The sequence below is a fragment of the Gopherus evgoodei genome, chromosome 5 (assembly GCF_007399415.2).
Source record: "Gopherus evgoodei ecotype Sinaloan lineage chromosome 5, rGopEvg1_v1.p, whole genome shotgun sequence".
In the NCBI taxonomy this organism is placed as follows: Eukaryota; Metazoa; Chordata; order Testudines; family Testudinidae; genus Gopherus; species Gopherus evgoodei.
In genome coordinates, this window is record NC_044326.1 from 130,591,445 (window position 1) to 130,619,276 (window position 27,832).

The 27,832-nt window shown below is 44.4% G+C and overlaps 1 protein-coding gene across 4 annotated transcripts in view; it reads right to left on the minus strand.

The window, feature by feature from the left end:
• Positions 1 to 554: 554 nt before the first annotated feature.
• The window catches only part of SEPTIN11 (septin 11), a 72,242-nt gene continuing 44,964 nt past the window's right edge, over positions 555 to 27,832 (minus strand). The window contains exons 4-11 of one of the 4 annotated variants that reach the window (XM_030565143.1): positions 24,773 to 24,959; positions 22,519 to 22,680; positions 19,310 to 19,406; positions 17,250 to 17,418; positions 13,708 to 13,840; positions 11,595 to 11,782; positions 4,936 to 5,005; positions 555 to 2,840 (exon numbers count right to left, since the gene is read on the minus strand). In XM_030565143.1, coding sequence (XP_030421003.1) covers positions 4,981 to 5,005; positions 11,595 to 11,782; positions 13,708 to 13,840; positions 17,250 to 17,418; positions 19,310 to 19,406; positions 22,519 to 22,680; positions 24,773 to 24,959 — 961 coding nt within the window. In that variant the 3' untranslated portion in view covers positions 555 to 2,840; positions 4,936 to 4,980. Of the gene's footprint in view, positions 2,841 to 3,208; positions 7,352 to 11,594; positions 11,783 to 13,707; positions 13,841 to 17,249; positions 17,419 to 19,309; positions 19,407 to 22,518; positions 22,681 to 24,772; positions 24,960 to 27,832 lie in introns of those variants that run through there. The other 3 variants (XM_030565145.1, XM_030565144.1, XM_030565146.1) reach the window with 3 other exon arrangements.

A 27,832-nucleotide genomic window follows, 5' to 3' on the forward strand; every position in this document is an offset into this window, starting at 1 on the left:
ACTCTTATGTTGTCATCTCTCCCCATGTTAACGTGAAGCAGCATCATTACTTTTCTTATCAGCTGGGTGTGAGGGGGAAAGTGAGTCAACACCACCCTTCCCTTTTCAAAATTCCTTGACAAAAACAAGTGGGATACTTTAATAAGAAACTTGCCGGTTTCTGTTTTGAACATTAGAAGAGCCGCTGTCTCTAGGCATGTGGCCAATGTACATTATGTGAAGTGCAAGCCTTTGAATGAAGAACCTGAGTAATAAGTGAGACCCCCTCAGCTGTATCACATCTCCCTTATGGGTCAGCTACGTAATACAAGAGCTAGGGCCTTTTGTGTGTATTGTGTTTTAGCTTGAATGCTTTGCAAGCTTTACACAACACCCTAGGCCCTACTTTATACAGCACTCACTCTTCTGTGATGGTCTAAGCTTGTCCAGGTGCCTGATCTGGGGCATGGCATGTGTGATGCAAAAGCTGGGGGAAGAGTGCAGGAGCCTGGCTGTATAATCACTTATACAAACTTAACTGAATCTCAACTCCTTTTACACAGGACAGCAATGAACTCTGTGTGTCTTAGTCCTAAAAACTACAGCCCACACTATGTGGGCAGGGGAGCAGTTCTGGCCATGCATTTTCAAAAGCCAAAGGTGGGTGTATAGTGACTATTCACTTTCAATATCCTACCACAATTACCTTTCTATTTAAAAAAATACTCAGAACTGACTAGGCCCTTGTAGGGACTCAGAGCATGCAGCCGTGACTTAAGGAGAAAAGGAATGAGGCACAAGCACATGAGCAGAGGGAAATGGACTAGGGGTTAAGTAAATGTTCCTTAACTTGGCTGGAAGGCATAGCCATTATAAACTCCTTGGGTGAGACATCATCCAGTGGGGGCAGTAGAGTTGCACCCATTTCCCCGGGCCTTGATGCTGCAAGGACTTGGGTGCTTTTGAAAACATTACCCTACCCTTGAGCACATGCATATTTCTCATTCTCAAATGAAGGCTTCAAGAGGGAGTTAAGTGATGCCTAAGCCTCTAGCTGACCCTCTGCCCAAGGGTGACTTCACCTGGGCTCAGCTGTTTCTACTAAAAAGTCACATAGGCCATGATCCTGTTCCCATTGAAATGAATGCACATTGTGCCATTGGCTTTCAGTGGCAGCATACTGAGAACCTTGAGTCCTATGCTTCATACAGATCAAACCAGTATCCTTCTACCATGGTAACATCAGGGCCTGATCAAGCAGTTCTAGAAGATGAGGTTAAACTCCGCTAATCAGTAAAGGTCACATTTTACTGAAGTGATAATCTGTGGAAGAAGTCAAATATTAAATGGAGTCAGGCCTTAATCTAGCAATGCACTAACCCCATGTTTAGAACACCAGGCCTCAATGAGGGAAGTGTCTGAACTTAATACATTTTCTGAAGGTTGTTTCTTCTCAGTGTCTGTTCCAGGTACAGGGGCTTAACTCCATACTCAAGTTTTCTCCTTACCTTTGACTATTGCAAGATTCTTCTCCCATTCCTTCAGTAGGAGGAGAGTCTGTTTCAGCCAACTAAATTTAATACCAGGAATATTAACATTCATGATAACTTTGTACGGCTGATTTAAATATTTCCTTGATATATGGGCACAAATCCACTTAATCAGATTGAAGAAATGGTGGTTTTGTCACTCCAAGCCCAGCCCTTTCTCCAGCAGCAGGAGTCCAAATCCTCTACCAGTGCCAGAAAACCCCCCTGTGCTTCTGAAAAAGCACATAAGCAAGTTTGGGAACAATAGTGGCTTTTATTCTGTAAACAAGAAAGGAGACAACATAAAATACTCTGCATTCCCTTGGTCACTCCACACGGAAATACAGCGATGAGTCGTGGTCAGGAGCAATGAACGTCCACTGCTTGGCAGCAAGTGATTAGAAAAACTCCTCACAATACACCTAAAATGATGATCGTAATGAACACAGCCCACTGACACTAGAGGGCACTCCACTTGCATGAGTAAACTATGGTACACGCTTACTTTGTTTTTAGCAAGTTTTTGGCACTTTTCAAGCTCTTTACTTCAGAAGCAGATTCAACAGCAAACAAGTGAAAGTTATGCACATGTCCCACAGCGAGACTACATCAAGCATGTAAAAATTACTGGATTGAGTTCACAGTTAAAAATTGTCTTCTGAGACAGCGATCTGTGTGGCTGGACTTCATAGGAAAAGATCCCATTTTGCACACGAAGAGGCAGATGATGAGCTGAAAATAACTGAACAAATTTCATCAACACAACAGTATCAAATAGCAGCTCTCTCTGCTCATGCCACTTCATCCTTAGTGATCCTTGTCCAAGGAACTATGTAATAAATGGTTTAAAATGCACAGGCGCATATGCCTCATGACTGCACAGCTTTCAGAGGAACCAGATCAGGATGGTTTGGCAGAGAGGGTAGAGTTGGTGCTAGCTTACGTCTACTACTCAGCAATCATGGCTTATTGCACACTCACTCTCCATCATCTGTAAACTTCTTAATCAACAGCAGTGTGCAGGTGGTGGCAGAGGAAAAAAGTTCCCACTGTCATATCTGTGATAGCATCCAAGTTCTCTGTTCCACTTATTCTCTCTCTTGTTTTGGTACTGAAAATCCTGGAGGAGACACCCTGGTCAGCCCTGGGGAGCAAACAGACCCTTACAGCTACGCACTTCCCTGACCCATGCTTTAAAGAGCAAGGTGGAGCTGATGGAAGAATGAGGTCACTTCTCCCACCAGGTGTGTACATGTCCTGCTGGCTCTTCTAATGCCCATTAGGAGAAAGGGAGTGGGGGCTTGGCAAGGTGAGCGTTACAGAAAGAAGAAGCTACAGAAAAGAGAAGAAAAAAATGTTCAGAATCCAAATGAAAGGAAAAAAGAAAATGAAATATTTTAAAGGAGGATAGCTGTGAAGGAGAGTGTGTGCGCACACATACGTGAAGGTTTTAATGCAGCAGGAGCACTGCAAGGGTCTGGGCCCATCAAGCCACTGTTTAGTGAACAGGGGAAGAGGAGGAAGGAATGGGGTAAAATGAATGCTGCCACTGTGACCCGCCTTGGCACATCCCAAAAGCAATCAACCAAAGAACAAGAAATGCCTGCATCAACACCACCCTTGGCATTCACACATACGTTCACTTCCTTTTTTCACCCAGCAACCACAACAAAAGTAAATTACAAAGGCCACACAAAAACTAGAGTGTTTGGGTAAAAATATATTTCTCCTTTCCCACTTTGTGTGTTGGCACAATTCACATGTGCACCCCAGAGCACATACAAAAAAAGGAACTGAACTGTGGCGGAAAGCTATGATTCATTTTGAACTTCAGAAATGAAATATTTTGACATCAATAAAATATCTAAGAGAGTCATACAGATATAGTTCTGCATTAACAGTGGCTGGAGGTATACAGTCATTTGGACAAAAACATGGGTTATTTTCAAAGAACAAGGTAATAATGTTCTACACTTCTAGTTTAAAGGCCATCAGCATATATTTAAAAATAAGTACACAAAATATTCCTACTGCTGTTCACAGCTTTATTTTCAGTTAGTTTAAAAAAACCACACCCCTCCTATTTGTATAATCCCTTGCTGTCACACCCTGGCCCTTAGGGCCTCCTAGATGATCTATACTGTAAATGCAGTTGGGCTCCCTGGAGAAAGGATGTGACAGGAATAAGCTGTTAGAAACAGTCTGAGAATGGCAAATCACAACACGATTCAAATGGACAGATCTGATAACCCACACAAGACATTGCTGGTTTTCATCACAACAGTTTAAAAGTAGAATGAGAACTACTTGGAAAAAAACCCACTGATTGTGTTAAAAAAAAAAAAAAGAAATACAAAAGTCTTCTTGACAAGAGTTATAAGCAGGTAACATATACAAGGCAGCAAAAGGATAAGTGATCTTGTATTTAAGAAAACTCCCAGTAGCCCATAGCTAGGAACACAGTCTGCCTTGGCAGCTGAGTGGATGCAGTCTGCAGATCAGAACCATGGCCCGTTTTTACTAGCTGTTGGAGATGCCGCTGAGTGGAATACCTTGTAATTCCCCCTTTCCCATCAGCCACAAAACATGACATGTCACTCTATACTGAAAGTCGACATTGGAAGTACTCAGGTAGCCATAGTTACCACTGATAACCACAGTCCCAAGGCCCAGAGGAAGAAAGGGCACACTATTTACCTCATTCTTAGATAAATTATTATATACAGGGTGGGATTTTCCAGAGCCCTTGGTGTTGGCCTAACTCTGCTCCTCGAAACATCAAGGGGAGTTTCCCCAAAGATTTAAAGAGGAGCAGTGAGGGCAATATTGAGCACTCTTGAACAACGACCCCTTTATAACCAAGGGGATGTCAAGTCAGTGGAAATAAGGTGCCTAATCTGTGCTTTTGAAAGTCAACCTCCAATACTCACGGCAGCGCATTTTGGAACAAGTATCAGTCTTCCCCAGTGGCCACTGTGTCACTCAGACTTTGCCTGTGGGTTTTATTCCATATCCAAGGAGTGCTTTAATGCATAGATCTGCATGCTCCATTGTTTGTTCCTGCTCATTTATAACAGCCTAATAATGGACATCGCAGCACCTCCGGTAAATGCAGCATTATCAGTGACTAGTCATTGCTCTTTAAACATCCTACCCTTTGCAGATCCTCACAAGCAAGAGTTAGGGTTACATAGCTGTCATGAAAAAGCTAATGCTACCTTAAGCTGGAATTTTCAAATGAGTTGGGGTCCCTAATAGCCAATAGGAGCTGGTGCCTAACTCCCTTTGGTCCCTTTGAAAATCCCAGCTGAAGATGGTCATTGTTTAGTAAAAGTTTTTAAAGAACCCTCAGCATTGCCATTTGTAGAAAAGTCAACGTTCGTTCATTTCAAAAGTGGGCAGAGAGGTCTCTTGCTGCTGTACTTACATGCATAGGTGAAAAAGCACATCCAACTAGATTTGAGGGGATCCCTTATTCCGTGCAGAGCCAGGGACTACTGTGAAAAAGGCACAGATACAGAAAGGAAAGAAGTGCAGCAGTAACAAGCTAAACATGGCCCAGAGGTTTTTAAAAGTTAGTGCGCCATTAGGCCAAAAAAAAAATAAAAAAATTGCAAGTTTAAATTTTATTCCCAGCTTCTCCAAAACGATGGTTCTTTGCTAAAAAGGGAAACAAACCAATTCCTCCCCCCAGCATTGAATACATTTGGCAGCAGTTTTGTGTCCAAACTAAAACCCACCTAGTCTCAGCTAATTTTCTCTGCCAAGCTTCCCTTGAAAGGGTTTTTTAACTAAGCAGGAGAAACTAATGTTAAAATTAAGTTCTCTTACTTGGCACAACCCCCCCCCACCCCCCGCCACCTGTGTTAATTAAAAATAGGACACACACAGACACAGCTGATGGAAGCACACTACACAAGCTTCAAACTTGAGCATATTGCATGATCAAATGCAGTCCATGCTTAGGAAACTGGTTTCATGTGTTCAATACCAAGTGAGTTTGTACGGTTAAGCTGAAGCAAAACTGGAAGGATCTCTGATTTTTACTGCTATTTAAACCTGGCTACTGCAACTGTCAGTCCTTCCAATGATGGTGATGTTCACATGACAACTTAGCTTGAATTTCAAAATAGTTTCTTCCCTGCTTTTCCTCTGCTTAAATTTATGCAGTTTGTCCAGCCACCCTTTTTCCCCTTCCTTAAGAGCCATGTTTACTTGGGGGGGAGGTGGGGGAGAGAACAAAACCACCACTCCCAAACCTGCCTTTGTGAATGTAGTTACACAACCCCTGTGCTTGGGTAGAAACAAGCAAAGTTGGAATGTGGGGGAATCAGGTGAAGAGGGTTAATTTCAAGAGTGCTTTAAAGAAAGAAACAGGAGACTACCTAGCTAGGAGCAGAGGGAAAGCTGGCAGAACATCAGCAGTAGAGAAAGAAATCCAGAAGTCATAGGGTAAACATGGGTCGCCACTTCTTGGAATATATCAGAAAGGAAAAGACTCTGTCCGAAAAGCAATGGCATAGAAAATACAAATTAAAGAGTTAGGTCAATTTTCACACCAAGTATGCCCTAAAAAAAGGCCTGGCTTATGCTAGATGTTCAGTCACTGTTTGTTAATGCAAACTATTGTTTGCATCCCAAGCCTTAGCCGGCTGCGCAATGCTGATCAGTGCATTGATGTTACCTTTATTATGCCTTTGTCAAGCAAGATAAGCTACATCTTAGCCCAGTAAAGAGACTGAACAGCCATATTCTCTCTCCACTTTAGGAGCCCAGAGTAACTGAAGTTAATGGAGTTTAACTAACACCTTTAATGGTTCACTGGCACTTACCAACATAGGACACTATGTTCCAAGACTGATCCTGCAACCACATAAGCAAACATTTACTCCCGTGAGGACTCCTACTAAAGTCAACTGAACTATATCATGTGTAAAGTTACGCTTGCGCTTACGCGTTTGCTGGATGACTCTTTTACTCAGGCAATCTGTGGAAAGTGTATTCGAGTTTTGGGATGGGTTTCGGTCACCGGGTTAGTTTTTGATGAAGGACTCAGCTCCTTTTGATGCACATTGCACAGCTTTTAGGGGTTAGCCACAACACTTAATAGAGAAGAGTTATTGCAAAAATATTTAACCTGTTGGGTGAATAACAAAAAGCCAGGCCAAAAGTCATTATCCATAAGGTAAACTCATGCAAGAATAAGCATGCAAGGTCAGCTGCTCTTTTGTTACCTACACACACAAAAACCTAACAATGGGATTTCTACAGTCTTACAAGTCAGCTATCAAAGAAACTCATTTAAGTGGACTTCAGGGTTTAGGAATGGACTGGGGAGACTCTGGCTAAGTTTGCACTGATCTTATTCCCACTGAATAGTAAGTAACTCACAGGTTTCCATGGGAGTACTTCTGCTATTCAGTGCAAGTAAGGGGAATCAGTCTGGCCTGTTGAGAGCAGTGTGTGCAAACGAGTAACAGCAGCATTTAAGGCCTTATCCTCAAACCCTTCCAATGTCTTTAAGTGGCCTAGGATCAAGCCACTGAAGCACAAGTCTTGCTCTCAATTCAAAGCCAAGTGGCAGGTCTGATCTATTGCTGCTGTTCTTACCAGAGAGAGAAATGGCATCAACTTTTCAAACAAAAACGACGCCTCCCGCCTCAATTTCCAGATGCTCACTGCTTCATCCACCTTCCTCCCACCCACTCCATTATTAAATGAGTTAATAGTTATTGGTGTTTAAAACAAAAACAAAAACCAAACAGATGGCAGAGACACGTTACTGCAAAAGCAGGTGAATGCAGGAACATCCTTGGCTTGCCAGGCTTTATGTGAAGCTTGCACTGCAAGTTAAAAAAACAAAAACAAAAAAAAACATTAGAAATAATAGAAACCCAAAAGAAAGAAAGATGGGAGAGCTGACACCAGCATTCTGCTTCGGTGGACGCCCATGCAAATGGATTATGAAATTTAAAAGAAATGAAACAAAATTTAAAATCGGAGTCAATTCTATTCTATATGACAAGCAAAAGCAAAGAAAAACAGTGGAGAAAAACGAACAAACCACATAGTTAGTCCAAACTAGGTTACTGTTTGATAGTGACTTAGGCCAATATTTTCAGAAGTGGCTAGTGATTTTGCATGCCCAACCTAAGACACCTTAAAAGAGATTCTGATTTTCAGAAAGCGGATGCTTAATATTTTCTGACAACCAGGCTCCTTTAAGACAGCTCAAGTTGGGCACTTTAAGGTCACGCATCACTTTTGAAAATGTAGCCTACTGGTCTGATCCAGATCCCACTGAAATCAAATGGAGTCTCTCTTCAATGGTTGTTGTCCCAGGTCCCAACTGAACACCCTGCATGGTGTAGTTTAAGGACTTCCACCAGGACAGAATACGGCCTAGTATATTTGCACCAGTTTGAAAATTCCTTTCATTAAAAGGAAGTTGGAAGAGAAGTTTCTTGTATTGTTTTACAAAGTGACTTTACATTAAAGCAGCGAAACAAAAGAGTTTCAACTCCTGTGCCTGTCTGAGAAATTGCAAGTAATACAATGCACACATCCAGGTATGCAGCCGACGACCTACTCAATGGAGCAGGCGAGAGCCGAGAAGCATTTTACTGATCTTATTAAAAGGGACCTACTCTGGTTGTGCCATGACCACACTCGTTGCCAGCAACTGCCACTGGAACACGTAGGTATGAAGAAATGCCAAGGCCACAACTAAGATTATAGGATTTAGGCAAGCACTTAAGCATATGGTTGTACAGCACCTAGCACATAAAAACAGAAGTACTGGGTCAGACCAAAGGTCCATCTAGCCCAGTATGCTGTCTGCCAACAGTGGCCAATGCCAGGTTCACTCCCTCTGGGGCACCTAACAGGTAATGATCAAATGATCTCTCTCCTGCCATCCATCTCCACCCTCTGACAAACAGAGGCTAACGACATCATTCCTTACCCATCCTGGCTAATAGCCATTAATGGATTTAACCTTCATGAATTTATCCAGTTATCTTTTAAACGCTGTTATAGTCCTAGCGTTCACAACCTCCTCAGGCAAGGAGTTCCACAAGTTGACTGTGTGCTGTGTGAAGAACTTCCTTTTACTTGTTTTAAACCTGCTTCCCATTAATTTCATTTGGTGGCCCCCAGTTCTTGTATTATGGGAATAAGTAAATAACTTTTCCTTATCCACTTTCTCCACATCACTCATGATTTTATACACCTCTATCATATCCTCCTTAGTCTCCTCTTTTCCAAGCTGAAAAATCCTAGCCTCTTTAATCTCTCTTCATATGGGACCCGTTCCAAACCCCTAATCATTTTAGTTGCCCTTTTCTGAACTTTTTCTAGTGCCAGTATATATTTTTTGAGATGAGGAGACCACATCTGTACGCAGTATTCAAGATGTGGGCGTACCATCGATTTATAGAAGGGCAATAATATAGGACAATAGCGAATAAGACAGAGTCTATTTTCCTGATTTGTTGGCCCTGTTTCATCAATCTGGCTTGTGCAGAATTTTGATCCAGTCTCAGTGGTCCAAGTTACAGATGTGTAATTCCACCTTTAAAAAGAAGCAGTCCAATAAATTGCATTCTGGAGAGGCTACAAGGGAAATCCAGCTGAGAGCATTTCAGGGATTAGCCTAATTTCCACTGGTAATTGGATAAAACATCAGAGTCATACCACCGCAGTTTAACGATAAGAATAAAAACCCTTACCTATTAAAACTGTAGCATTTCACTAGAGTGCAAGAGAAAATTTAAAGGTTTTCGGAACCAAGATATGCTACAATGCAGATGCATCTGCATTTTCCTTTCCAGCTTCTATTAGCAATTTGAACATTATAAAACAATTTGAGCAACTCCCAACAGCTGGTGTGGAATGATACTGAGAGGCAAGACTATTTTAAACATATTTACAAAGCAAAGTGCATGTTCCTCATGACTGGATTTCTATGGCAGAATAGAAACCATGTGATTTGTAATGGCAACTAGAAACATGACGTACATAATACACGAATCTCATGCAGGTGCCAGAAGAATTCACAGGAACAACTAGTAGCTAACATCTCTTGAAAGTTACAAAATCAAACCCCACTGCATATAGCTTCAGTCTGATACAGAAGGGATGAAGAAACCTATTGCAGATTTTATGTAAATATTACATTAGCAGCGCCATTTAAAAGATTTCTGAGTAGAGAAAGGTCATCAAAAGTTCCAAGTTACTTAGAAAAAGGCCATAATACTAGGGGAACACAATGTGGGTACAGCCATGCCAGGCAGGACCCTTGTTCCAGTCTAACCTATTTACAGAGAACGCACAAGGGAGAAATCTCAGCATTCTAGGAACGTTGCTGCCAGATATTATTAGTTCTGTACTGATCTGCTTTTTGGATTATTTTAATTAAATGAGTTTCCAGTACACATGAAAATGCTGTATTTTCTCTATGCTGGTCTTTGCGTAAGCTTTTAGAGCCAGATTCTCAGCTAGAATAAGCCACCATGGCGCCATAGAAGCTACATTGATTTACATCAAGTGAGGAACTGGCTCTTCATTGTTTTAAATGTCTTTGCTGGGTGTGATTTTCAGAGCACTGATCCAGCAGCAGAAACGAGACACACACACCGGCTTCTACTGGTACAAGGATGAGAGCACAGTGCCACTGCCCATTGTAGAAAAATACACTAGTGTACACAAAATAAAGTAGAAGCTCACTAGTTTGCACTAGTCCTCTTGTGAATAGTTGAAGTTAGTCAATTAGCAAGTAAGGTTTTCCCCACACTTGAGAGTTAATTCAGATTAAGATAGGATGGGAATTTAAAGCACACCAGCCATTCCTGAATAACTCCATGTGCAGACAAGCCCTAGGTGACCAACTCAAAAGCAAAACATGCCACATCATTAATTGCACTTCAACCATTTTTCTTTTGTCAGCGACAGCTTAGTGTAAATTATTTACGACGGTATTTCATAGAATACCAGGAAATCCCTATGCCATATGTATAATGCAAGACCTTGCTGGAGCACTGGCTATTAAACATTTACTGAGGTCTGGAGACAACAGTGTTCTGTGTGGATTAAAAAGTGTGTTACTCAGTGAGATTTTACAGTATCACTCTCTTTATCGGGTATAGGATTTCAGTAACATAAATGTGTGCTTTTATCTCAGGCAACCTGGGAAGGAATCCAAGGGGAAGCCTACCCTATCTGAGAATGGTAGAGGGGAACTATTGGTACTTCTTACTTAAGACTGGCCTGTTAGACTAGATTGTCCTGTTCTGCTATACAGACAGTCCATTCTTATTCTATTTCAGCTCTGTCAAACTTGTAAATCTCCAATCCTGAGACAGTTTGGGTTTTTTTTAAGCAGTGTATGGAACAAAGCCAATAAAGGGACAAATTCTGCCCTTGGATACAAGCCCCGTAAGTATTTGAGAGTAGAATTTGCCTCACGAGTGTAAATAATAGAAAATACAATGCCATTTATCTTTTGCTAGATGTATCAGTTGTGCTATCTTATTATGTTGAATGGATACTACATGGATTAAATTAACCTGTAATTATAGGTACCATAGTTTAAAAACAAAACCAAAAAACCCCACCAAGTATTCATGTCAAAATGACATGGCTGTTAAGCTTTTGGTTTTAAAAGGCGTTTATAGCTATAATCGCAACCCTAAAGTATGTAGAATCAGGAACTATATTTGAAGTATAAATGGGGAAAGGAAGTACACGTAGAGACGCTCTTATGGAGCTCATGAGAATAAGTCTGTAACCTTAGTGTCCCAAAGTTGGTTCCGAATATGCTTGAGAAATCACAGATTAGATCTCCACTTTCTGACTGCTCTCTCAAACCAAGCAGAGGGATAAATTAAACTTTATGGTACTCTTCTAATGAAACCTTAACATCATCTCCCCGGCCCGCCCCTTGGAGATCATATTTTATTTGATCAGTCTGGTAAAAAACCCAGTTTCCAGTCTGATGATGGGAAAAAGCAAATACAGACACGCAACAGAAAAAAACACACACACACTGGAATAAGGCCACAAGGTTGTAGTGCGACAGACCCTTACTTTTTCTTGTCCTTGTCTTTCTTGGTTTGTTGGGAACCAGCCTGTTGTGCCTGTGACTGTAGTAGCTGAGCGGCTGCCTTCTTCTTCTGGAAGTTGCTCAGCTCCTCCTCAAGATCCTTCTTTTTGTCCTCCACTTTTTTCTTCTCCTCTTGGTGTGTCCGCTTCAGATGGTCAAACTTTTCATGGAGCTGCCCAGACAGGGAGGGGATGATAGAGTTGGAGGGGGGGGGGGGAGAGGGAAAAAGAATATTGCTTTGTATTATTTGTATGAATTACAGCACTTCCTACAGGGGTCCCTTTGGTCTACATGCTCTGCACACACATACAGCAGAACTATAGCAAAACTGCAGCGCCTGCCCTGAGGAGCTCCCAATCTAAACAGACAAGACGACCAAAGGGAGTATTAAGTAACTGAGGTAGAGAAAGAATAAGGGTCAGACTGAAAGTCAGTGGGATTTAGGAGCCTAAATCCCATTTCAAAAATTTCTTATGCCTGAAGAAGCCTAAGTCATTGAGGCACTTTTGAAAATTTTACCCTAGGTCACACAGAAAGGCTGTGGTAGAGCTGGGAATTGAAGGCAGATCTTCCCAGTCCAGGGCCTTCACCACAAAACCAAGTTTTACTGATTTTAAAAAGATATTTTCCTAAAGGGATTTTAAACATTCCTGGTATTCTACAAGGAGGGGCAAAGTATGGAGAGGTATTGCTGGGTGATTATATACTAGTTATTCTGCCAATGGGCTTCAGGGAAAGTTAGGATTTCACCTTTCGCTGCAGGAAAGCCTACATGTGAGAACTGCCCTAAACATCTAAGTGTTGACACGGATTTGAGATGACCGCATGAAAGACCCAAGTCAACTAGCATTTCTCTCCCACCATATCTTCTGGCTTTTGGGGGACTGCCAGATAACTCATTCCCAATTCCGAGCACTGGGAAGACTAGAGCGATGCGTCTTGTTCATTTTAACGAACAGACTCATACAATTTGTGTTTTCATGTGTGTGCAGTGACAAACTGTTGTACATTGGTGACCAGCAAAACTGCTATGTGATCACCTGATGAAAAGCCCCCCAGAATGTCTCATAACATTCAGATATCTGTGCACTTACACACACAGGGCTTGATTCTCCTGGGCCCTGCACCATGTGGAAACAGCTACATTTGCACAAAGCGAGTAAACAGTGGGTGCAAAATGCTACTGCTCCGACCCGGTGGCATGTTACACCCCCTTTGCAGAGATATAACAGGACGACACAAGGTACAAGGAAGCAGGGAATCAGGCCCTCGGTCGTAGAGCTCCACAGAGCAGCTCTTGTTCACATGGACCTCTTGGATAACGACAGTTCGGGTGTGCCCTTTGGGACTGCACTCTGAGAAACCCCGACCCTGCAGTGGGAGTGGGAGTCCAGGGAACAGTGCTGAGCTGCTGAAAGGCTATGCAGGAGCCAGGTTTCAAAGGACTATAATGGTTGAAACATGGCCCTTCAAAGCTAGACAGTCTGCAGCGCTGGGTGCCATCCTGTAAAGCCATCAGCTCCCCAGACTGCAGCTGTCCCCAGTGCTTTGGACCAAGGGGAACCACTGAGCAGTATGACCTAGCAAGTATGCCCCTTTCCTTGGGCAGGGAGGACTCCGATCTGGAGAGCCAGCGTTACATGGCAGCTGGGATTTTACAAAGAAGCCTGAGGGAGTTCTCTATGGCTATGGTATTTATCTGCTACCCCTCAACCACTGTATCTGAACCCCTCACAGCTTTCTATGTCTGTATCCTCACAACAACCCTGAGAAGCCAGGAAGTGCTATTATCCCCACTGTCCAGGCACAGGGACCTTAGGCCAGGTTTTAGGCATCTAACTCCCTCTGAAAAATCAATTTAGGTGCCTAGACACCTTTAAAAATCTGGCCGTAAGTGACTTGCCCTAGGTCCCACAGGAAGTCTGTGGCAGAGCAGGGGTTTGAACCCACGTCTAACACCTAGGCACATGCCCTAAACACTGAGCCATCCTTCCTCTCAGACTATCAGTGGGATCCAAATGCCTAAGTCCTTTAGGTCCCTGTCAAGCTCCCAGCGTAAACCCCCGTGCGTAATCCTTTTGGTTAGCAATCACTCACATCTTTCTCCGCTTCTTTCAACTCTGCTTCTTTCTCCTTCACTCTCATGACGAACATCTGTCTCATTTCTTCCTCCTTCTTCTGCAGCTCACCCAGGAATTCATTCCTCTTCGCTTCATAGGTCTCTTGGAGACTATTACAAATACACAAGGGAAAAAATAGTCAAGATTACACTTAGTGCCTGGACCAGAGATATTCGCCCCAGGCTTTGGGGCTCTTGGCATGTCACCCCTCACTCAGCATTGCCATGGAGTTTCAGAGCAGAGACCTGATCACATTGTCCGGATCCCAGTTCCAGTCTTCTGGAAGGAACTTCCAGTTTGGGAAGTTCTATAAAAGATACAGGCAGCAAGAGTCTGCAAGTCACTTAACAGGCAGCAAGAGTGACTCGGCTTCAGACGTAGCTACTGCGTATGCATTTACTGCAATCCAGCTGCTAACATAGCCTTCCACGGCTGATCAGTTATACATTTCTCTCTGCTCCCAATCTTCTTGCCTCATCTTCTGTTTGTCCGGCATCTAGCCTAGGTAGGATCTATGGATCCAGGATTAACAGAACACAGATTCTGGGCTGGTATGTTTCGTAAAGGACTATTATTCTTCCTCTGAATCATCATCTTTTAGTTTTATTTCTTCATTCCTCCATCAACACAAAGGAATCTGTTTCTTGACACTGATTTGCTACCCAGTGAGATGCTGCAGCAGACCTCGGGGGGATAAAATAGGCCAACACACACCTACACATACAGCTGCGATTTTTGGAGTTGGGGGATTTGGAAGCCAAATTCCCATTAATTTTATTCCTTTGGTGGCTTTGAAAATCACAGTCAAAAGGATAGCTCGCGTTTGCTGTTACATTCCTGAGAACAAACAGTCCCAAGTAAAGCTCCATTGATGCGGATTTTGGGTTTACACACAGGCTACATTCTGTGCATAGACACAATGAGGAAAATTAAAACTGAGTTAGTGAAACATCTGCCCCCTGCTTCGGGCCAGTGCTTTATTCTTCATTGCATGCAGTGATTTTCTTCGTTAGCCCTTTGCGCAATCCCAATCAAACAGCGTTCAGATTGCTACAGCTTGGGGTTAATCCTGCACACAGTACCTCCGCTCACAGCCCCTTGCAGGAACGGGTCTCTCAGGAGCTGCTCTTCTGCAGTATCAGCCACAGACAGAGACAGCAGTCTCATGATGCCGGCTGACCTAGCTGGGTTCCCAACACTTGAATGGTGCAAATCTCATAAGGTTCAGTTCTTGTGAGATTCTCACCATCTGAGAATGGGAAAATGAAAAGGAGCTTCTTTTGGATCTGGATTGGACACAGTCCCAGCCTGGTGGTAATAGGTAAAGATCCAGAGAAATGAATCACAATCGATCTGAAACTCAGTTTTAGATAGAAGGTTCTGTTTATGTCCCATCTCTAATTGAAATCCTTCAAGTGTCCAAGTATAGGCTCTGGATAACACTACCACCTTCATCACCAGAGCCACTCCCTGTGCGTGCTTTCAGTTTTATCTGTTCATTGAGTGAAGATTAGAAACTGCAGTTGTAATATAGTATCCTAGGGAGCAGCAGAGCCTTACAGAACCAAAGTGAAAGCACTCCATACTCCCTTAATCATATCCTGCCTTGCGACCCACATCTCGGTAACAAACAAAAGAACAGGGTGGCGTGGAAGGAGGAAGGCTGGCCAGCTCATGCAGGGTTTTCTCCGTCGACAGACAAAATTATTCGTATCACCTTATTATTTTGGACTGGGATTTTACAGTCGGAAATCTCACCCTTCGTGCAAAACTTTCAGATACGTGAAAGCCAGTAAGCTAAATTGTTTGTTCATGTAATACCACTGACTTCCCTGGAATTCGTCTGGGCCAAATTCTCTGTTGGGGCAACACCGCTGACCTCTCTGCCGTTATTCCAGCAGAGAATCTGGCCCAGCAATTCAAAGTTACATATGGAAAACACTTCCAGCCTGGAGGAGTATAAACGCAAGGCCATTTGGGATTTCAGCAAATCCTTCCAGTCGCAGCTCTCAAGAGACGCTGTAACTTCAGCTAGCTAACAGAGGCATAAACCTACATTCCAGAGAAAACTCCCAGAATCTGAACATTTACATCCAGTGAAGGAAAACGTTTCCAGACTACTGTCCGTTTACAATCAAACATTCTAGCTTTTATTTGAAAAATCGATAGGTCAGTTAACAACCCAAGCGACAGGGAAAGGATTCCACAAAGAGGAGGAAAAGCAAGGGGACTACACTAGTAAAGAGACACTGAGAGGAACAAACCCCCTCTGCTCAAACAAAAAGCCAAAAGCAAAACCTAAAACCTTCTATTAAGGAACACAGGCACTTCCTCCTATTTTAGCACCTCATGGAGCCTGCACAAGCAGTGGCCTATGGCCTGCATTCTTGCAATGAGCTTAACTTCACTGATACTGGCCTCTCATTGACATGCTTCCTTTCTGCAACATTCTGTTTAGTGTAAACAGTTTGCTGCGGTCTGGTCTCATAGCCAGCTTGGCTTAAGATAAATAGAATGCTTACTGCTCCTGACAGAGTAATGTAAACCAGCTGAGGAACAGGATTGCTGTGGACGTGCCCACTGTAGACCACTCCTCAGACTCGAGGGAATGCATATTTGCTTGCTTGTCTTGGGAGGAATAATGGATGCAATCCCTACACTACTGTTTCCCTCATTTTGAAAATACGACTACTGCAGGAAAGGGGGTGGGTGTACTTTAAACTAGCATCCACCCCATGTATACAATTAGGTACTTTCCCCATTTCCTTTCTACTTATAACTTGGGCAAAAGTGGCCTCAAGTACACAGGAAGCAATGGAAATTCCTTGGATTCCTGAAAGGGAAGGGCTGAGCCCATCTTAAGTCATTGCTCTCTAGAAAGGAAATCAAATAAACTTCACACTTGAGCTGCTTCGAGAGCAGGGGCCTGGCTCCCCTCTCACTCATGCCGGTGGAACTTCGCCTAGTCATTGAAGCTTAACACTGGTGTCAGTCTGGCCTAAGAGAGAGAGGGGCAAACTTTACCTTCCAGATCGGGGTCTGACTCCTCTCCCACATGCCATGGAGATCAATGATGTTACGCAAGCATTGGTGAGAGGAGAACAAAGCTGTAGCTTTACCTCAAGCTATGGACCACACCTGGGTTTGTGTTGCCAAGGCTCAGAGAAATCCTGTTTGCAGTGATCTGTTTTGCAATCTCAAGGATTAACATCACTGTTTCCCTTCACAATTAAAACAACGTCCCCTCACAATAGGTTACTCACTCTCTGAGGTGACTCAAAGCACACACACATCTCAGATTTAGGTGCAGGCTGACTTAGTGGTAATGCAATCAGAGTCTAATTTTGGATCTAACTCACTCCAGCCAGGAGTTGGGGTGCTGAAAAGGTGACATGTTTGGCTGTTTGGATGAGGGAAAACAAAAAACCCCCAAGGAGAGTGTAGAAGGAAAAACAACTGCTGTCACTCACCAATGACTCACACCCACACAGGAATATGGGTTTTGTTATGCTTTCATACCTGAATGGTTTACTATCAGGGTCAGTGTCTTTGAATCCCATTTCTTCTAGCTTACAGCGCCTGTACAATTCATAATGCCGGGTGTGCGTCTGCTCTCTCAAATCCTCCATGTTCACTCGGATCAGCATCTCACGCAGCTTCACAAAGTCACAATGGTTTTCATTTTCAACTGCAAAAGAAACGAAAAGAAAAATGGCCCATCAAGGAAGAAAAAAGGAAGTTACATCCAGTATTCAGCGGGTTTTCCCCATTGCTCTTTCTTCATGGTTAATATTTACTGTGCACGGGTTCAGCTTGTGTATGTGTCTGGAGTTCCACATAGAATATCAGGGTTGGAAGGGACCTCAGGAGGTCACCTCGTCCAACCCCCTGCTCAAAGCAGGACCAATCCCCAGATTTTTAGCCCAGTTCCCTAAATGGCCCCCTCAAGGATTGAACTCACAACCCTGGGTTTAGCAGGCCAACATGTCAGAGTGTGTTAGAAATTAGGGGCCCAAGTCTCTCTTTCATGTCACAGCAGTGAAAACTGGGTTCACTGTCAGTAGGAATAAAGCACTAGGTCTCCTGGGAACGAGGGGAAACCGACACATGACCAGTACGAGATTTCCTAACCCTAATTCACTCAGAGATGTCGCTCTGGTTTCTATTGTATGATAGAGCGCCTGGCGAGTTTCAAGTTGCTCGGTGAGCAGCTGTGTTATCAACAGGAACAGGAGGAAACTGCAGAAAAATATTCTAACAGCTGAAGAATTATTTTGCAAACACTCTTGCAGTTTGTTGTGCTGGATCACTCACATGCTGCTTTCCTGTCGGTTACCTCTATGTCCCCTGCCCGAGTGCGCACCAAGCACAGGGCATCAGCACTATCCGTGTTGGCAGGATTAGACAATACAGTGGTAAAAATAACCAGGCCCTCTCCATTTCATGCCATCTACCATTGCGACCACTTGGGGAGCTGCAGTGGGGGTGAACTGCAGGGCGTAGACTTTGCTAGTGTCTATACATTCTGGGCTGGTTTTTCAAACATTAAGGGTATGTCTATACTGCACACTAAAGCAGGGGTCTGACTCAGGTTCGAGTCCAAGCCCCCCTTCTGTCCACACACAATTCAGTCTACCTTGGATCAGCAAGAACTCAGGACTCGAGTCCTTGAACCCTGCCAGGGCGGTGGGTCAGAGCCCAATTTCTGCTGAGACTTGGGTCCAAGCCCTGGTACTTTGCAGTGTGGACGCAGCTCAAGCTGCAGATCCGAGTCAGGTCTGAGTAGTGCAGCATGGACATAGTAGCATAGCTTAGGGACCTGGGGCCAGCAGTTCTAAGCCCAGGTTTACAATGCAGTGTGGACACTCAAGTGTGGGCGTGGAGGCACCAAATCCACACGCCCAGCTCACATACACCCAGGCTTAGCATGCAATGTAGACATGTCCTCAGAGACAAGTTCTAGTCACAGGTAGATGTGGGGCTTTCAATGACTTCCAGAGGAACCAGTACATCCAAGGAGAGAATTTGGCCTTATTGGCATTTTGTTAGAATTTCTGGGTGAATTTTCACAAGCACTCAGCATTTACTTAACTCTGATCCCATTTCAATCAATAAGAGAACTCCCATTGGCTTCCATCAGAGAAGAGTAAGGCAAATGCTGCATTCACTGAAAATCCCACTGTGGGTGAGAGAGAGAAAGAAACTAAGGCAAACCATTCCCTGTTATTCAGTTAGTTTGCTGGCATGGAAATGCCAGGGACATAAGAAGAGACCATTTAAAAAAGAAAAATAAGTTACAACTGAAATACTTGCTAATGTCTCTGAATTCTAACCTGCTCTTTCCCAGATCAGTCAGGTTGTAGACTCACGCCTTTCACAAGTGACCAAGAGACAAAACTCATGTTTAAGAAGTGCTTACGAAGCCCTGTTTTGTTTTGCTTTTCAAATGGCCTTTTTGACCACTGCAAAGTTCTTACTGCACAAAGGCAGAAATTGGCAAGCAGCCTCCACAGATCAGCATTTTTTTTTAAAAACTGGATGGCATAAAACAAGGAGTTGTTGTTTCTTTTTGGACATACCCTGCACAACCCCCCATGGATACTGCCTGGCCTTGCTCATCTTATTGCCAATCTTCACTTCTTCAGTACTGCCAACAACAGCAAATGGAAGATGAACCTACAAAAGCAAAGAGACAAAGAGATTAGGGATTCCCTGCGTTGCTTTGCCAGGGAGTGTTTTGAAGGAAGCTCTATTTACTATAGCAGCTGTGATTTTTTTATTTAAAGTTACTAAAATGCCTTTGCAATCCAGCTGGTGTCTTTGGATGATCAATGGAGGCTCTAGATCAGAAGCATGCTCTGACTTCAGATAGGAAAAATCTAAAGCAAATGAGACACCTCCCCCAAAAAAGTCCTAGTAAACCACAGCACTTGCATTTAATGACAACATGGACTTTATATTTAAAGGTCAGTGCACTTCACTGCAACTTAATCCCCAGCATATTCATTTTCATACCAAATTTAACTCCTCTGTTGTTTGAGATGGGACAGAGGTGAAATCCTGCATGGGGAGTAATGAATTTTCTTTTATATCTCTGTATCGGAGGACCATATGAATGTTAAACTTGGTACCGGTGTCCTTTGCACAAGGCAATCAAAATGGAAACCGATTTGAATGTTAAAAAAAAATCAAATGTCACATGGTAAAAACAACTGTGCTTCTCAAAAGAAGGGGCCATTTAAAAAAAAAAACTTAAACATTAAATGTTTGCCAAAGCCTTTTAATTCAGCCATTTGCAGTAGCTAGAAGTAACGGTTAGAGCTTTCGGGCTAAGAGCGAGGCTGTGACTGCAGACACAGCCCTGAGCAAGAGGTGGTGTGTAAGCTGCACCACCACCGGAGGCAGCCTTCCTCACAACTCATCCCTGGCTTCCTACTGGGTAGGTGTGTGTGAATTTGCAGCAGCAGGACACTTGGGACCCACTATGGCCAGTTGTGCTAGCCAGTAAGGAGAGAGCCAGAGATCATGCTTGAGTATGAGTGGGGAAAAGGTAGGGAGAGGAGATGGAGCAAGGCTCCGCCCATTTCCCACCACCCAGCTTCTCTGAAACCAGGACGAAGGCGGCTGATCAGAGCCCTGACAGGGGATTTCAGACAGTCCCGGCAGCTGGAAGAGATGCACAAAACCTCTGCCAAGAGGAATCTGGGCCTGCATGCCAGCCTTGGGAGAGCTTGGCCAGGTGGTATTTTCATAGCCAGTGCTTTGAAAGGGCTGGTATGGACCAAGGGGCGAGTCCAGAGACCAGTGCCTCGGGAGCCAAGCCAAGAACGGAGCAGATAGATGGGAGGAAAAATCCTCCCTGCCTGGCCATGAAGCAGCTGCAGCTCCCTCGCTAAAACAAACTCCTACTGGCCTTTCCGCTCAGCCCCAAAGGGGTGCAGGTTAGAGGAGCAGGATGTGCTGCTCCTCCTCTAGCCCACCCCAGGCTCCTGGCTCTCCCTCCCTTCCTCACTGCCATGTGGGCTGATTGCAGGGTTGAGCTCTGCACTGTACCAGGCATGCATGGACCCACTGGGATTTCACGCCCCCTTTCCTCTCAGAGTCCTGCTGCCCCACGGACACAGGGGCTGGATTTCACTCTGCTAACCCACTCCTGCTTTCCTGGAGCATCCAAACTCTCAGGCTACATCCACACTGCAGCCATGAGCGTGCTTCCCAGCACAGACTGACAGACATACGCTAGCTTGACAGCCGCTCAGACTAGCCACCTGAGTACGGACCCAGGGTTGCAGGCTCGTATGTACTTGGCTAGCTAGCCCAAGTCGCTGCCCATGCTGCCCCTGAGCTCCAGCACAGCTAGTGCGTGTCGGTCTACCCTGTGCTGGGATGCTCGCTCCCAGCTGCAGAGGAGACATAGCCTCAGTCACTTCGCTGTGCAACTGCATGACCAGAGCTCCGGGACGGGGCCACAGAGGACAACTTACAGTTTAGTGCTGGCACCATGGACAGCAAGGGCAGCCTTCTGTTTAAGGCACTGCCCAGGTTCAGCCTGTGGCTCTGGTAAGGCAGCTAGACACAACATGGTCCTTAATGTTTTTGAGGCGCCGTTAATACAGCAGCGGGCACCAGAGACATTCCCAAGAAACACACCACTATATTTTTAAAATATCACGAAATAGAAATTGTTTTCTTGCACTAAGTATGGCTAGAAACACACTCTCAGCCAAGCACTGCTAACGTGATTCTAGGCTGCCCGAGTTGTAATCATGAGCTAGGTTGTTCGAATGACAAAAATGGCCGATCTCCTCAAGACAATGGTTCTAATTGCCAAAAAAACAGAAGAAATAAAATCTGTGTTCCAGGATTCCAAGCAGCCAGTCAGCCCAGGGCTTCACCTGGGGAAGAGCAGTGGAGGAGTGGTGAACCTTTGGTAAAAGCAAAGAATAACTGGGTTCAAAAAATAACTAGATAAATTCATGGAGGACAGATCCATCAATGGCTATTAGCCAAGATAGGCAGGGATGCAACTCCATCGTTCTGGGTGTCCCTACCCTCGGACAGCTAGAAGCTCTGGCCTGGATAGATGATCACTATGTGTATGTACAGTTCTAGCACGATGGGGCCCTGATCTTGGTTGAGGGCCTCTATGCGCTACTGTAATACAGTTAGAGGCAAAGGGCTTAGATTCCTCCTCTGCTTTTGCAAACAAGCCTCCCAGGGTGCAATTCATCTCCCTGCATAACTCTTGCGTAAAGGCCTGCCTATGCTAGCTTTATTTCCCTAAATCTCTCTTATCTACCACTGGCGCAGCTCGTGTTAGCATAGGTCAGTCCCCACCACTTTAACCACCGCACCACCCAGAACTGCTCTACACGGGACCAGAGCACCAGCTGCCTGATTCTAGTCCTCCTCCAGAAACTGAATCAAAGGCGGTGAAGTGGATCACCCAGCAACAAGCAGTGACTGGGAATAGGAGGCCTCACTCCAAGTCCTCTCCCCTGATCACTACATCACTCTGCCCCCCAGGGATGTGAATATTTAGTAAGGGGAAAGGCACATGGGAAAGGACACGATCAGCAGAGAAGAAATATTTTCAAGATTTTGAAAAATAAATATCAGCGTCCAATCCCAACCCATTTCATTAGGTCCTGCAGACCAGAGTGGAGAGGGGCTTCCATCAAACTATTTATTGGCCCATATTTGAGTTTCAATGGGAAAAGCAAAAGGATGCAGCATTCCCCCTCCCTGGGGGTGGGGATGGATGGGTTCAGGAAAAAACAATACTTACACTCATTGTAGCATTTATCTCAGCCACTGTCTCTTCATCTGTTGGGAACTGATAGATCTGAACACCATTGCTGACCAGCTCGCTCATGATTTTACTCTTGAATTTATGCAACTCGTTTTTTGCAATTGTATCAGCTTTGGCTATTATAGGGATAATGTTAACCTGCAAGGCAAAGAGAGCGAATAGCCTCATAAAGGACACCTCCCTCAATATATTCAACCAGAAGAGGACAAAGAACATGGCACATAAAAGCAGTGATGCAATACAAACTTTCTACTAGAACAGGACTTGCCAGTCCATCCAATTCATTTTTATTTTGGGGGCGGAGTTGACACAAGCAACATTGGCTGAGACAGGATTGCGCCAATCGCTTTTCATGTGTAGAGAAGAGCTCCATTCAAAGTCAAAAGCAATTTGGCAACACTTATTTCCTCTTCTGTAGCAGAAGTTTACTTTTTTAAATAGGGCGGAGAGGAAACGCTGTCACACAGACTAGCCAAACAGTTCCAAAGGAAATTACCATCTAGGCACTCATCCTCTTCAGACCTGTAGCAGGCTTAACTACTCTGGGGTTAACCATCAGGAAACAGCCTAGAGATTGATCCTTGAGCACCTCTACAGCCTAGTATTAAAAGGAAACATTCAGATCAGATGAACAAGGTGTAGGGATTGGACAGAGATGAATTGTCCCTTTATTGCACCGGCCTGAAATGAGCAACCTTGTCCCTCTCCCCCATAAAAAAAGCTTGCACTCCCTATATACTGCCTAGGGGAGTGGCACCAAGTCTGGCAAACTTCAAGTAAATACAGGGACAAACTGGACACAGAGCCAGATCCTCAGCTACACTGATTTACACTGGCTGAGGTCCACAGGGCGATAGGGATCAGGGAGCTTCATGCAGGCCACAGCTCTGCTGTGACAAATGAAGATCATCTGTGTATCCTTTCTTGGTCACTCTCTCACCCTAGATTGCTGGCTGTTGTAACTTGCTTACAATCCCACAAGGGTCTGGCCAATCCAGCTCACCACAGCCATAGGTTAATGTATCTCTTGCTACACAGTGCCTTTTAAACCAGCTCTGAAAAGACCATACTGCCAGGTGTGATCTAAGGCTGATTAGGAGCCTTCCTTCAGTTGTTCTGCCCTGAAGCAATATAAAATGCTGCTACAGTAAGGAAGACATTAATATTGACCTATATGGAGACATTTTAACTACAGTGCTTGAAAATCCTCTTAAATTACATAAACTAATTCCTTTCTGAGGATGGTCCTGTAACAGAAACTAATCCCTGTGCAGGGAAAAGTTAAGACCAGTGCCAATTACAGGCAAATTCTCAGCAAATCTCTGCAGCTACAGAACAAGCAGACTCCAAGCTTTACCCACGTCATCAAGCAACCTGTTACGAATTCTTCATGGTTCTCGGGTACCAGAGTCACTCAATAGATGTGGAACATTTTACGCATATGAAATGAAGAGCCCCAGCTGCCTGCTTTACTGTCCTGCACGTATTTCATACCAGAATGCAAGCAGCTGACCATGCCACAGTGCTGATGGGAAGACGGCACTTCAGTATTTAGGAATACTGGCTTCCTTTCAAGTGGGCTTGGGTTTTCATCTAACTTTTCAATACTAAAATATGCTCTTGAACATGAAACATTTGAACACGAGCTTCTCTTTACCCATCTGTGAGCTAAAATCAGCCCCCCACCCACTGCTAGATCCACTGGCTGTATCATCAGTAAGGATTGTTTAGCCTGCAGTGCAGAATTGCTGATCAACTATACCAAATGGTGTTTGACTTTGAGGGGGGCATTTGCAGCAAAGCACAGGGGAGTTTTGACCCCCCCCATGCCAAAAATGTGGCCCTATCAGTATGAAAGGAGGGCCATCCTTGAGAGTAGGCACTATAGTTCCATTTGCAGCAGCCTGTTTCAGGATTGCTGCTGGTGTGGAGTAAAGTGGGTGATGTTATCATTCTAACTGGACATGATGCACCAGTTTGGATGAAAAAGAGTACAGATTTTTGCCCAATTTTCTTGCACCATTTTATGGTGAGAGCCTTTAGTGCTAACCTGCTCTTGCTGTCTAGAGATCTGACAAGCTCTTTTAAGCCTTCTCTGCACTCTTATCCATTCCCAGCTGCTAGAGAGAATGGGTATTTTCCATACACCTTTTGTTAGATCCTTGGCAAGGTCACCCCATTAAGTGGCAGCAGGAGAGCATCACAGGGGCATGACATGGGCAGTGCGTACCTTACTGTCAAGTTTCTTCATGGTGACCAGGTCTAGAGACTTCAGTGAGTGTCCCGTAGGTGCGATGAAATATAGGCAGGCGTGAATCCTTGTGTCATGGTAATTAAACAGGGAACGCTTGATCTTCAGCTCCTCTTGCAGATAGGCTTCAAACTGAGTGTCGATATATTCGACTATGGGCTTATAGCTGAAAATTTGGAAGGAACAGTTCTTTTCAGATCAGGGCATTTGCTATTGGTAAGTTACAGTCTAACTGGCAGACACATATGAAATCTCGTGGCCTTTTTTGGGGGGGAGGGGTGTCTCATTTTAAGACACTGCCGTCAACCACCCTCATGGTCACCACAAGATTTTCTACTGGAGCCAGCTCCATCCCCAGCTCACACACTTTTCTGAATGACCATGTGTTTTACCTTGGACCACAAGAAAATGCATCATACAAGAGCTCAGCTATGATGGATGAAAGAGAGCCTGAGCTTTAAAATCACTGATGCCACAACACCCATTCACCCCAGAGAAGAACATATTTCCTCGACACACACTACAGCACAAACCCTTTGCTTCTCTGCATCATCAAGAAAGACCAGATATGTGTGATGCAAAAAAATACCAGCTGTTCCAAACTCCAGGCTGGTATTTTAGAGGGAAGAGAGACTTACCTGGGATGACCGCTTCTCAGGAGCTTAGATCTCAGAGCAAAGCTAACCATTTTTTGTTGACAGCTTTACTGGAGATGCCGTCACGGTGCAATGCGATCTGATTTGTTAACTGACTGCGCTTTCAGAGAAGGGTATCATGGTCCCAGCTTTGTAGTTAGTGCTGTTCAAACTGCTTGTTGCTGAGGGCTAGCCACCACCCGCATAAAGCTGAGCCCGACAGGTTAGGGCAGGGGTCAGCAACCTTTCAGAAGTGCTGTGCCAAGTCTTCATTTATTCACTCTAATTTAAGGTTTCGCATACCAGTAAATACATTTTAACGTTTTAGGTCTCTTTCTATAAAAGTCTATAATATATAACTAAACTATTGTTGTATGTAAAGTAAATAAGGTTTTTAAAATGTCTAAGAATCTTCATTTAAAAATTAAAATGCAGAACCCCTCGGACCGGTGGTCAGGACCCGGCAGTTGAGTGCCACTGAAAATCAGCTCATGTGCCACCTTCGGCACCCGTGCCACAGGTTGCCTACCCCTGGGTTAGTGACTGATCCTTTGAGGTTTGAGCACCCCCAGTTCCCAATAAAGATGACAAAAGTTGGCAACCCATGACATATTGCAGGATCAGGCCCTTGAATAGCAGGCATTCATTGGATTCCTCCTCCCCCAAACAGTGCATGCTAAGAGAGCAATTGTCCAAATTCTTATCCCTTGGTTAGAAAACTTTCAATGAAGTCAATTAAACAATCTTTCCTGCAGCTAAATGTGCACTCACTCGGCCAACTGGACACATGGAGTGAATCCTTAGCTGCTGTAAATCAGCGACTGCACCAGAATGAGGCCAATTTACACTCGCTGATCTTCTGGGCTTCATCTGCCAGACCAAGCAAAAATAATGGCTCCGCCTACTTTTACACGCTCCCCCTTCCCTGGTTGGCTCCCTCTCGGGCTTTAAAATCTATGGCCCATTAGCAGGTCCCCTATCTGAACACACTTACATTCACAGGAAACACTGCTTCAAAATCCCTGCTTTACATTCACATTTTAGAGCTCCTTCGAGACTGAAATTAGAGTCAGCCGTTTAGAAGACACTGCCCAGATGAAACGGAGCAGACCCTTGTACCTTGTTAATGTTTTGCTGTTTAACCTACCTTGGGACCAGAGAGCAATGCAAGGAGTGGGTGTTAGTTCTGTTAAGTGGAGTTACATGGAAATTCTGCTGCTTTCCTGCCATCTCATCTCTCTGCAGTCTCAGGCACAAGAAAACACACTCAAAGAAGCAACAGGAGCACAAAGCCAAGAGATGTTCCTGACACTGCAGGTCTCACAGCAGCCTCATGGTGATAACAGCTGAGTCCATTAGGGGTCACAGGCAGAGGAGCTGAAAACATTCCCTGCGCAGGTAGCCAGAAATGCAGCTTGTATCTGAATCCAGAGCAGGGAACGACGTCTGGCTCCAGATTGCAGGGCAGCTGTTTGAAGGCAGTATGCAGCAGTGCATGATTAGATGTGCAATATACCACATTCCTCCCTGGTTTACCTCTTGGAGTGGAGATTGGTGCAGAATATGACCCAGGTGATCTCACCACCACATGCGCAGGGCGCACTGTAATCAGCACTGTTAGCCATGTGTCTACAAAACAGCTGTCCAACATCTCACTCTGAATGCTCAGAACACAGTCCTCCCTCCAGTCTCCAACCTCTGGGTAACACTGTCTCATCTGACCCAGAGGATCCAAGGAGGCTTCAGACAATAGCATATTGTAAAATTGGCTGTGACTGTCTGCTTGAAACCTGTCGTGCTCTGAAATTAAAGACGCTGTACAAAAGGGTCACCGGAATGGTCTGGAAGGCCCTAATCTGGTAGCCCCCATTGCTGTAGTCACGGGTGACAAGTCTCGGATTGTGCTGCGGCAGAATTAGAACAATGGCTTTCCTATGCCTGTCACACCGTGGCTGCCTCTCAAAAGGAGCTCTGGAGAGTGAAGTCTGGGAGACTCCAGTAACAATACTGCCTGCTCTTGCTGTCTGTTGAATGAATCAAATGCAAAGTGACCCAGTAGTAACAAGCTGCCGTGTTCCCATGCTGAACACCTGCTCCTTCTCTGACTTGCCTTCCTTCAAGCTTGAGAGCATATGGCATCACTCAGAGCACAGAGCTGCCTACAGTCAACACACACTTCACTTCTCATTTCTCCTTTGCAGGAAGGCACACGGTGCATTAGTTAAAAACTGCCGCAGAGCATGGGAAGTGAAGCTTAGATAGTACACAAGACACACAGCATTTTGGTGCAATCACAGCCAATGGGGATGCTTTTAAAAATGGCAATGACTTTCCAAAACCAGAAATAACCAACCAATGCCATGAATCTCAAGAAGTTTTCCATCAAGGGATAGACATATTAAGA